This window comes from Uloborus diversus, chromosome 1 (genome assembly GCF_026930045.1).
Source record: "Uloborus diversus isolate 005 chromosome 1, Udiv.v.3.1, whole genome shotgun sequence".
Lineage (NCBI taxonomy): Eukaryota > Metazoa > Arthropoda > Arachnida > Araneae > Uloboridae > Uloborus > Uloborus diversus.
The window spans coordinates 179,231,063-179,243,697 of record NC_072731.1 but is presented as its reverse complement, the minus strand read 5'-3'; the positions used below and the strand labels follow the sequence as shown (position 1 = coordinate 179,243,697).

The window sequence follows — 12,635 nt, the reverse complement described above, 5'->3', positions numbered from 1 at the left end:
AATTGTTATACTACGAACTTTACTTACAGCTAAAATGCGCATTGTCGTATTTTTCTTTTTCAATGTTTATTAATTAATTACAAACTTGTTACGCAACTACCGTTTCATGTTGAAATAACGCTCTCTAGCGAATTAGCCATCCGAATTAAAGCTTCATTTAAAAAAAATTTATGAATTTTAAAACTATTCTCTACTTGTCTGACATAAATGTACCTCTTTTTACAACACAGCTTACATTCTTGTCTGAGATGAATAAGTCACTTCTAAGACGTAACTTGTACCGACTTGAATTCGTAACTACCGTAGAGAAAAATATTGCATTAAAAATGCTTTTAACCAAAAAAATAAAACCTGAATTCAACACATCTCTTCTTTTTTTAGTTATTGACTGCGAAATGTCTGGTTGGGGCCCTTGGTCCACATGCAACAGTGATTGTGGGGCTGGAACGATGGTCAGAGAACGAAAAATTCTTCGTCTGCCCAGGAATGGCGGAACACCGTGTCCAGACCAAATGCAAACTAGGGGATGCTTCGGTAGTAGTTGTGATACAAAATCTATTGCCAAGGCCAAGAGAGGTGAGTTGTAAAATGTGGAGACTAGTACTGAGACTCCATTTTGAAAGAAAAAGTTTTCTAAGAAATGTTAAAACTCCTAATCATTTAGCCATCATTCGCGATACCATAAAAGGTAATGTATCTACCTTCATTGATCGAAGACTTATCTGAAACAATATGGGGTCCTAGAACTTAACTTTTTGGGACGAAGAAAATTTTCTCAATTTACCGAATGAAACTCCGAGCTCTTCCGGACGAAGCTACAGTGGTGGTAAAAAAAATTGCACCACCCTCGCATTTTCACAACAATGGGATTATGTGAGAAGTTTTGGTCGACCGATTAACAATGAATGTATGTGAAATTCTGCAAAACTTATGAAATAAACATTTAACGGCAGGAATCCGATACATGTTTACGTAGATCGGGGTTGTTTCCGGGCCAAGGCAAACTGCCGACCCCATGCTCATTTTTCCATTTCTAAACCTCCGTGTGAGTTTAGGGAAAAAAAAATTACTTAACCCCCATGTCAATTTAAGTCTAATGGCAGGATAAAGGTTTTTAAATTGTTACTTACTGGTTTTGCTATATGTTACGGAGCAGAATCATCTTGGAAATTGACGTTTGGAACTGAAGTAAAGTGATCCCGGATACTAGGAAGCAATTTCTCCTCCAAAATGCCAATATACACCTGAGCGTTTACTGTTCCTTGCACAAAGTGATGTCCACCAACTGCTTGATCAGAAATACATCCCCAAATCATCTGGGATACGGGATGCTTGACTGTGTGTTGAATGCAGTCGGAATGATATTCCTCTCCTTTGCTCCGCGGGTGATGCAATTTTTTTTACCACCACTGTAGCTACATCTTATGAAAAATGACACTAGGCTTCCTTCATTTTTCTTGAACTATAGCTATTACAACATTACAAGACATGCTCTTCCAAAGGACCGATAACTGATGTCTCTACACAGTCTATCGACCTTGTGCGAAGTTTTCCACTTTTCCTGGTACTTTCCTACACTTGCAAAGGTTACCTCTTTGACTGGGTTTAAGTGATTGATGTCTAATTACCTTGTTAACTTGATATCATTGGGGGTGGGGGGAAGCGATATTGCAATGTACTGTATCCAAATTTGCTAAATAAGTTACACTTTGGGAGGTCCTGGTGACTTCTCGTGACCTCTCATAAGGGAGCCCCTAAAAAGATTGAAACATAAGTTTGATAGGGCTTTGTATTAGTAGTAAAATGAGCACCAACTCCAAAGTTTTGACTGCCCAATTTTAAATAATCTAAATCAATCCACGGAACTCGAACAGTCAAAATTCCTAATTTTTGCATAATAACTATTGAAACAAAAGGTATTCTCGAAAACTATTTTAAGGAACGTCATTGAATGTTTTGGACATTTGAACAGCATACCCTTTTTTCCGAAACTTGCGAAAATCTAAAACTTATTTTTATTCGTGCGTATGCCTATTAAGAACGCATCAAGAAAAAAAATGCTATTAAATTCACCTTATTGCTCCAGTCATTGCTCTTCAAACCTTGTGATTGAAGGTCACAATGTTCCCTATAGTGCTGTGGAGGTAAAATTTAATGAGCAAAAAATTTGACTGAATACTCTTCGAACTTGCTGTGCTCTACGGGAGGCTCGATTTTCTTTGCTTTCTGATTCCGTGCTGAAACTGCAATTTCCGGGCATGCCGCAAAGCAACCCGTTAATAATTCGGAAATGGCACAGCGGTTGCAAATAGTCGTAGATCAATTTAATTTTGTTTTGAATATGCCAGAGATATTGATTCGTTCACCTTCGTTTTGACGTTTATTTTGTGAAAAACATGCTTTATGTATCGGCATCGAGCCTTTAATTTCGAATATGTTAAGGCTTCAAAGCGTGCGATAATGATTTTGAAATTATACACGATTTCTGTTCGCTTGGCATTTTGATGATTACGAGGAAATTATGCATAATCTTTCAAAATAATGACTAGGAAAAAAATTTTAGGCCGTGTTCTTTTCGGAAACATTCAAAAGAATGATAAAAAAGAAACAGAAAACTCAATTTTCAAGGAATTGTGAGCCAATCTTTTACAACATGCAAATTAATTTTTTGGATGGAAGAAATTCTCTGAATTTACCGAATTAAACTCCGAATTAAACTCCAAATGATGAAATACGTGCAATCACATCTTCACCTAATGAAAAGAGAGTAGGCATCAATAGGGAGGGGGAATGCGATATTGTCTCCAAATATTGTCTGCACCGTCTCCAAATTTTCCAAATCGTCAGAGGAAAATTTGCCGAATTCGAAACATTTTTGGCAAGTTGCAGTGGGAAATAAATAAATAAATAAATAAATAAATAAAAATAAATAAATAAAAATAAATAAAATAAAAAAAAAATAACGAGGCAGAAGTAGTTGTAGAGCGTATAGTAGTACGAGTTGCTAACAGAGCCACAGGGCTTGGGTTTTCAATAGAGACCTTGAATTATTGGGACTTTGTCCGAAATTCTTCGGTTTTTGGTTTATTGATGAAAAAGATGCATTTACTATACATTTTACCGACAAAACATAATATTTTCACGAAAATATAGGTTTTTGACTAAGCAACTTCTTATGCATTTTTAACTTTTTGTAAAAATGTAAATTGTAAATGATAATGTTGCGCAAAAAAAAAAAAAAAAAAAAATACTCGATCTATCTCAGCCTCAGCTTTAATAAGAGAACATATGACTGCAGCTCGGTTATTGGCTATTCCAAAATTGAAGAGTCCATTTTGCATGCACTACCTACAGAGTTCTTATTTTTTGACGCTTCATTCTTAAAGCCACAGAATTGTTGCCACTGTGTTCGTGAAACTGAGAAGGTCCTACTATATCAAAACTCAGTAAAGAGAAACCCGTTAGATTTTATTTTAGACATGTTTGAAAAAGCGACAATCGTACACGCTGTAATAAATGGGATTACTAAAACATAACTTTGGTAGGTTTGCAGAGATGTGTTTTAGAACTTATTCTGTAGCAGCCAGGGCTGCCCACCTAGGGGGGGGGGGGGGCATGGCGCAGACTGCGGCATTGGAATTTTTAGGAAGGGTTGTTTTGGGGGTTATTTTTCTTCTTTTTCGGGGGATCTTGCTTTTAGATGGGTCTCCGCGATATTGAGGGGGGGGGGTGCGCCCTTGAACTTAAGGGGCTGTCACCCCTGGTAGCAGCAATGCACTTTCAAACAGATTATTTCTTCGTTTTGAAAATTTTCGAAAAAATATACTAACTCAAACAGAATTACAAATGATAAAGTCACATAAAAACAACTCAAGAATTTTGTGTGCAGCTTAAAGATCACAAAATCCAAATCCCTCGAGCATAGACGAAGTGGATTAACAAAAAACTCTTTTTTTTTTCTTTTAATGTGATGGGGGGAGGTGGAGAGTCAATTCAGTAGGAAATCATTCGCACATTTTTTTTAAATTGTTCACTCATGTTATGGATATTTTATCCTCTTCCTGTTTCTTTTTCTGAGGCACTTGCAGTTCGTAACGCGACTTTTTATAGCTCGAAACTGATATTTGATACTCATGGAGAAAAGGTCATTGAGTTAACTGACTTTTTTTTACAGTGAAGTTATTCGAACCCAGTGACATCTATGTTCAAAGCGAAGAATGGTAAAGGGGATTATGCCCCATAAATTTTAAGACTTTTTTTAACAAGGATATTGTAAATGAATAGGATATTGTAGGTTCATAATAAACTTCAATGGGGACTTAGTGTGAAGAAGAAACTGTAAATGGTTTAAGAGTACTTTATTGGGGAATCATTCTCTTTATAGGTGCCACATAGGTCGTTATTGAGATTTATATTCCAGATGGGTGAGAAATGAAAAGTGCTTCTAAATTGGATGTATTCAAGAAAGTGTTTACAGAACTAAAAGGAGAAAATCCACTTTTGTGCCTAGGGCTGCGGAGTCGGGCTGATTTTAGGATAAAAGAGTCGGAGTCTGTAATCGAAGGTTTAAAATTCCAAGAGTCGGAATCGGGCTGATTTGAGGGTAAAAGCAGTGGCGCCGACTCCATGGGGCCTGAGGGGGCCCGAGCCCCCTCAAAAATATTTTTGAGGGGGCAGAGCCCCCCCAATAAATAAAAAAAAAGTATTAGTTATATTATGTTTTCTAAACTCATAAATTTATCTTTTATTTTCCTTGTTTGAAGATAGTTTACCTTGTAAAATACATTCAGTAATGAGTTAAAACAAATAATTATTACGGTAGTAAGCAGGTTAACTGAAAAGGAGTAGTGTGAATAATGATGGTGTTATAGTGCTGCAAGCACACTTAAAATTTGTCCCAGTGCGCGAACTTTACGGGTCAAATCTGTTGCCGGTGGGCAAGCGCTGCGGCGAGCTCATCTAAGTGTTGCTTGATCTGGAAAAAATATATGAGGGTTTGATTTGTATATTAAATGGGAGGCGTGATAGTTTTTGAGTACTTTTGGGAATTGTGTTTAAAAGAAAAATCCTCACAAAATGATGATTCCCTCGCTTCCTTGTTATCGACGTATACCAAAGTATAAAAAACAACGAAGCCAGCTCACCGCATGCTTTCAAAATCCCAAAGGCACTTTACATTGAGGTTTGTGAAATGGGTGCAATCTTGCATTATTGGGCGTTTACATCAACTGGACTCGCACAGATCATTGCAGTTGAACAAGAGTGCTTGCTTTTATTAAACAGAGGTGAAACAAATTTTGAAAAATCAATTGAGTTTTCAAAACTAACCTAGACATTGAGAGACTGCGTTTACACTTGAATACGTTAGCCGGTATAACTAATGAAAAAACTGGTCTTAAAGAAAAACATGCGTAATTAAATACTGTCGCGTGTTTGTATTTATTTTTTCCTTTTTTTCAAAGCCAAAAAAATATGTGTCAGGCTTGTCGAGTTTTTGGGGTTCTAATGTTGATTATATGACTTTAAAATACTTTGAAAAAACTTTAAAACTCACTATTTTTCATCTCAAATTTAGAAAATCTACCACGGTTCCCCCTCCCCCATTTTTTTGAAAGTCCGCGTCTCTGGGAGTGCCTTTTCCATTCAAGTCAAGTGTCCTTCCTACCTTATAATATCAATGCTTAGCTACCGGCACTGCACGTCTCCCCCATAAAATAGAACAAAAAAATCTCTTACTAAGGACAAGTGATATGATTTAACAGTAGAACCAGAAAATTTGTAAACCAATTTTTAGATTCTTTTACTTCGAAAATGCCGTGTCACATACTGTTTATTTGTTAAAATTACACACACTAGAAAATTTGGCATTTTCAAAGTACAAAAATCTGACCTTTATTTGGGTGTGAGGGACCTCCGAGGGATTACATAACACCCTAAACCCCCGGTGATGTCCGCCCCCCCCCCCCCCAATAATTTTTGCAAGTCGGCGCCCCTGAAAACGAGTGGTGTGAAAAATGATAGTGGTTCGTGCTACAAGCACACTTAGAATTTGTTCCAGTGCGCGAAGATACAAGTCAAGTCTGTCGCCTCTGAGCCGCACTGCGCCGTTCATCTAAGTGTTGCTGATCTTGAAAAAATATATGAGGGTTTGATTTGTATATTAAATGGGAGGCGTGATAGTTTTGAATGCTTTTGGGAATTGTGTTTAAAAGAAAAACCTTCACAAAATGATGATCCTTCGCTTCTTCGGAATCGACGTATACCAAAGAAGTATGAAAACAACGAAGTCAGCTCGCCGCACACTTTCAAAATCCCAAAGGAGTACTACAAGGCACCCAAAAGGCAATACATTGAGGTTTATGAAATGGTGCAATTTTGCATCATTGGGTGATTTGCATCAACTGGACTCACACAGGTCATTGTAGTTGAACAAGAGTGCTTGCTTTTATTAAGCAGAGGTGAAACAAATTTTGAAAAATTAACTAAGTTTTTCAAAAATGACTTAGACATTGAGAGACTGCGTTTATGCTTGAATATGTCAGTTGATATCACTAATGAAAAAACAACGGGTCTTAAAAAAACATGCATAAATTAAATTACCTTTTTACCAAAATACTGTGCGCGTTAATATTTATTTTTTCCTTTTTTCATCTCATATTTAGAAAATTTCCTGCGGCAAGACCCCGCTGTTCTCCTCCCCCCCCCCCCAATTTTTTTTAAAAGTCGGCGTCTCTGATAGTGCTCGTCCATGCAAGTCAAGTGTCCTATCTTATATCTATCAATGCCTAGCTACGGCACTGAAAGGATCCCCATAAAATAGAACAAAAAAAAATATTTCTCTTACTAAGACAAGTGACATGATATAGTTGAACCAGAAAATTTGTAAACCAGTTTTTAGATTGTTTTACTTCGAAAACGCCATCACACATACTGTTTGTTTGTTAAAATTATACACACCAGAAAATATGGCATTTTCAATGTACAAAAATATAACATTTTTTGGGGGGAGGGGGGACCTCCGAGAGATTACATAACCCCTTAAAGCCCCGGTGATGTCCGCCCCCCCCCCCCCCAATAATTTTTGCAAGTAGGCGCCCCTGGGTAAAAGAGTCGGAGTCTGGAGTCGAAGGTTTAAAATTCCAAGAGCCAGAGTCGGTCGTTCTCCCTCCAAGTCCGCAACTCAGCCATTGCTTGCGGAGTCGGAGTGATTTTGAGGTAAAGGAGGCGGAGTCGGTCATGTACTTTCCAACTCTTCAGCCCTTTTGTGCCAACTGCATACTGCATGAAATGAAACAGTGGAACACAGAAACATGTTTCGAAGTTACAAAAACCACTTCTTTAGTTCGCAAAAAGAGCAAAATGTGACTCCCCCCCCCCACAAAAAAAATTTCTTAGACTTTTTTTGTATAGTTTTGTTTTAATCTTTACTACTAATAATAAAGCTGAAAGTTTGGATGTCTGGATCTCTGTGACGCGCATTGCGCGTAGACCGTTCGGCTGATTTTCATGAACTTTGGCACAAAATTAGTTTGTAGCATAGGGGTGTGCACCTCGAAACGATTTTCGAAAATTCGATTTTGTTCTTTTTTTTATTCCAATTTTAAGAACATTTTACCGAGCAAATTATCATACGATGGACGAGTAAATTACCAAGTTATCATAACGTATAGAACCGTAACATGGGCAAGACAATTGACTAGAAATTCACCGTATATTATTTGTAAATATACAGGCGAACCAAAAGACCTTTTAATTTTCTACTACGGGCAAAGCCGTGAGGGTACCACTAGTTCACTATATAAATGCTCAGTTTGTTTCGTTAAAAATAGCTGCGTAAAGAATACTTATGGGTGAGATTTTTTCACCGGGGGGGAAATTTTCCTCAGGATCGTATTCATTAAATCTATAATTTTAAAGAAAACTCTCATTCTTTTGATTTTATAAATCTGATTAAAATAGATGCTATTTTATGATTTTTTTTATTCTGTTCAATGTTACATTTCTTTCAATGTTTCTGTTTTTTGTGGAAGAGGGAGCATCTCGATGCAATGGTAACGAGCAAAATCTGTTTACAAGCTTTTTTTTTTTTGCTTCACCGATGCTAATTTATGGCAGAGCGATTATGAGGAACTCATTGTGTGGAGGAAAGGAAATAAAATATGTTCATGAAGGAGCCGTTTAGAAATAATATACTTTTTTTCACCATTTTTGACTTCCTCCCCCTTCGTCACAATGTACCGCGCTTTATATCCCCCTCCTTCTACCCGCCTTGTCACATGTCACGCTATTTAGCATAAACATATTCTTATTAGAAAATATGAAATCACACTTTTTGTTACCCCCTCCCTCCCCATTCTCATAGGTCATTCGCTGATCGTGATTTTCCTCCCCCCCCCTCAAAGCGTAACATCGTTTGTGGATACCAGGACACCCCAAAAGAAGTGAAATGTATTCAGAAAATGTTCCGTCAGAACTAGAGATGTAAAATTTCCGGAAATTTTGAAGTGGCGAAAAAACGGATTTTTTCCACCGGGGTTTTTCTGGAAAAATTGGAAACAATGGAAAATTTGATTTTTTTATGAATAAAAATAGGGTTTCTTAATTTTTCTTGAAACATATGAAGGATTAAGCATTAAAAAACATTTGCAAACCAGGCATCTTTTTTTTCTGCTTGACAGAAATACACATAAAGGTAAGTTTCATTAGAAAAAAAATAGCCTTTTTGTTTTATAACCGAGAGCTTTCTTAGTCAAAACGAGAAATAAGTCAAATCGTGGTTCAACCAATAATATTGGGTATGGTGTGTCTACTCATAAACTCATAACAATTAGGTTTTCTGTTTTAGAATGCCTTTGAAACTTGAAATAATAATAGCAATCATTGGCATTCAAACATGTTTGATATTGTTTGAAAGAAAAATAAGTATAATTTCCCTCCCTTGCAATGTTACTTTACTGTCTGAAAATGAAAGCTTTTGAGTTTTGATTTTTTCCAAACCAGTCTAAGTCCAAATCAAAACTAAATTGGTTTTTCTTTATCTTTCCAGCAGAAACCTCAAACCAAAACTGCGTAATGGTTTCTAAAGCTGAACGTAAACTCACACTGGAGTTTCAGTTCACTGTATGGTCGTGGTAAGCACAGTAGTAAACGTAGTCATACCTCTGCACTTTTGAAAAAATGAGTTATTGTAACCGCGCGAGTTGCTCTCTGTTTCGCATTTTGCTTAATAAAAGAAATGTTTTAGGGTCATTTTATCGGGAACTATTTTTTAGAAAAATTCTGGAAAAAAAATGACATCTAAATCAAACAAATGGAAGAGCCAAACTTTAAAACGCACTATCTCAGTTTGAGCTCAACTGCAGATTCCACTTCTGTTCTTAGCATGGCTGACTGAGTATACAAAAAAATTTTTAAAGTGGTGTTTAATTTACTGCTATGTGAATTTATAATAATTGAATTCTGTATTTTTTCTAAACTTTATATTTATGTTTAAGTTTTGTTCTGTGTTATGTAAAAGTTAGTTGGGTTTTGTTCAATGGAATGTAAAAGTTAATAATAAAATGGATATTAGGGTACCCCCCCCACCCCCCAAAAAAATATAAAAAACGAAAGTCGATTTTTCTAGTCGCATACCCTGTAATATTTTTCCTTTTAGGTCAAAAGAAAAGTAAAAAAAGTTTCATACAATTTGAACAATGGTAACCCGTGCCGACATGCGCCTGAAAGTGAGAACCAACACTGTACTAGACCGAATCGAAAAAATATTTTTTGGAAGTTCGAAATTTAATGTTTATAAAACGTTGCCCCCTAGCTGCACATGTACCACAAAAATATTTATCCAAATCAAAAAATATTTAGGTGTCAAGCAGGCCTAAAATTTTCTTCAAAAAATTGATTTAATTTCTTGATATATTTTTTTTAAACATGTAAGGTAATTTTTAAGAAGTTATCAAGACAAAATATATAAACAATAAAGTCGATAATAGCGTAAAATAGCAATTTTTGCTCTCTTGCGATATTTAAGTCTCCCACGTGTACTCAAAATATGGATCTTTTCAATTTTAAGTTAAATTTTTCTTTTAAATGTATTCTTACTCATTTGCAAAAGTTGATTTGAAAATGTGTTCGCTAATAATTTTTGAACTTGATATTTTATTTTTTAAATGTATGTGTAATTTTTGAAAAGGTAAATCGAAAAACATTTTTTTTTTTGAAGAAAATTATAAATTTTAGGCCTCTTGATGGACACCTAAATATTTTTTAATTTGGATAAATATTTTTGTGGTACATGTGGGGCTATGGACGCAACGTTTTTATCAACATAAAATTTCGGACTTCCAAAAAAAGAAAGAAAGAAAATCTTATTCGGCCTAGTATACAGGGCTGATTTACACTTTCTGGCGCAAGTCGGCACGGGTAGCCGTAGTTTAAATTATATGAAGCTTTTTTTACAGTTGTTTTGATCTAAAAGGAAATATATAAAAGGATGTGCGACTTGAAAAACCGATTTTCATTTTTCAGGACACTCTAATAAATAAGTAAATAAATATATATTGATATTATTGAGATAATTTTGTGGAAAATTATGGTTCATTTTTTGGGCAAAAAGTATTATAAATGTTTTTTGATCTATACATGCAAATTTTATTATCATACAACAACTTGCATTATCAAAGTTAGACAGTATTTTAACGTACAAGGAGGGGTGGCAGAGACGTAACTAGGTCATTTTCGAACAGGGGCAAGATCTCGTTTCGGCGCCCCCCCCCCCTCCCCCATAAAAAAATATTTTAAAATTTTTATTTCAAAAATATAAATTTCAATTAGGCAGTGATAAAGGAGACTGCATACGTTGATAAGCCTATAAATACAATTTTTTCGTAATTATAAGTTTTTATGCAGTTTTATCACTGTATTGCATTTTTTTAAAATTTCGATAGGGAGTAAAACTCATTAAATATTTTATTTATTATTTTACGTACGAAGTTTTTCAAGGAAAAATATTTTGTATTTCCACACAAGAGAAGAATTAACAACTTGTTGCATAAATTTTTATTTTTACCAGGTAGCTCTGCCCCCTGATCGTTGACGCTCACCAACCCCCAAAGATTGCTTCGCAACCTTATTTGATTCGTGAAGATTTAAATCGCATGTCAGAAAGAATCAGATTAAAAAACATGTTACGAGTTCCGTTTCGAACAAAGTGAAAATTCCCTCTCCCTCCCATAGACAATAGAATTTACGTTAAGAGCTCATTTTTAGAACACAATGCCACTCCTACCTGAAAATATAAAAATAATTTGATAGAAATAAATATGCATAACTGAGATAAAATATTTTTTTAAAAAAATCGCTTTGGAGAGCATTTTTCCGAGTTCAACACTAACTTGCACCAACTTGCACAGCTGTAGGTGCTCCGAGCATTGCAAAACGGCAATTTTGTACGTTTGAAAAACTGCGTTTGAATTCTTGGACTCTAGTAATGTATTTTGCTCTTTAGCTCCGGACTGAGCCTAGGATTTTTCTCTAAAAATTAAACTCTACAACTACTTTCCAATTTATTGATAAAACTAGTGGTACCCGCACGGCTTTGCCCGTAATAGAAAAATTAAAAGATCTTTTGGTTCGCCTGTATATTTACAAATAATGTATGGTGAATTTTCTCGCCAATTGGCTTGTACCCACGTTACGGTTCCACGTTATGATAATTTCGTAATTTACTCGTCCCTCTTATGATAGTTTTGTTCTTAAAATTGGAATAGAAAAAAAAAACCACATCGAATTTTCGAAAAATCGCTTCGAGGTGCACATGCTACAAACTAACTTTGTAACAAATTTCATGAAAATCGGCCGAACGTTCTAGGCGCTATGCGCGTCACAGAGATCCAGACATCCAGACATCCTCCGGACAGAGAGACTTTCAGCTTTATTATTAGTAAAGAAGATAAAGATTGTTGGAAGCTTCATTTGATGACGAAAAATTTTTTTAAAACATGAAATATTAAGGAATGTGAGGAATCTTTCATCAGTTTAATAGGCAATTTATGTGAAATTTTGGCTTAAAAAATTAATTGCAAAAAAATAATAAATAAATAATTAATTTGAATTTTGACATCTGGAATTCAAATTATGTTTTTCGCAATCAGGAGTGCGTGTGTGTGTATGTAGGCGTATAAATTTCAGCTGACGACGCCAATGAAGCAAAATAAGAGGTATAAAAAATAGTTAATTTCTAACACATTAATTGAAGTAGATGATACAAGCATATCTAAAATATTGTATGGGTGGCAAAAAATATATCGAAACTTAAGTCTAAAATTTCTCATTTTAGCGCAATTTATCTTTAAAAACCTTAGTATTTTCTAAAGCAAAATGGACAGCTTCTTGCACTTTAAATTGAATCTCCATCATTATAGTGCGAGATTTTTCTCCAAGAATGAGAAAAAATGTAAACTAAACTAGACTAAGGAAACAATATAACGGTTTTCCCTTTGGCTAGTGGGGTAGACAAGCTCTCGTCATTGTAAATGAGATGAAGGCATCATGTTGGCAGCTTCATGACGCAGGGCCGCGCTAAGCCTGATCGGCGCCGTCGTGCAAATGTTTTTTGAGCGCCTTTATGCTCTGGCGTTCGA

The 12,635-nt window shown here is 35.5% G+C and overlaps 1 protein-coding gene across 1 annotated transcript in view; it reads left to right on the top strand.

Annotated features, from left to right (window-relative positions):
* The first annotated feature begins 391 nt into the window (after window positions 1-391).
* Window positions 392-12,635, top strand: part of LOC129233671 (somatomedin-B and thrombospondin type-1 domain-containing protein-like) — a 34,368-nt gene continuing 22,124 nt past the window's right edge. Inside the window, exon 1 of the mRNA XM_054867647.1 lies at window positions 392-576. Coding sequence (XP_054723622.1) covers window positions 396-576 — 181 coding nt within the window. The 5' untranslated portion in view covers window positions 392-395. The remainder of the gene's footprint in view (window positions 577-12,635) is intronic.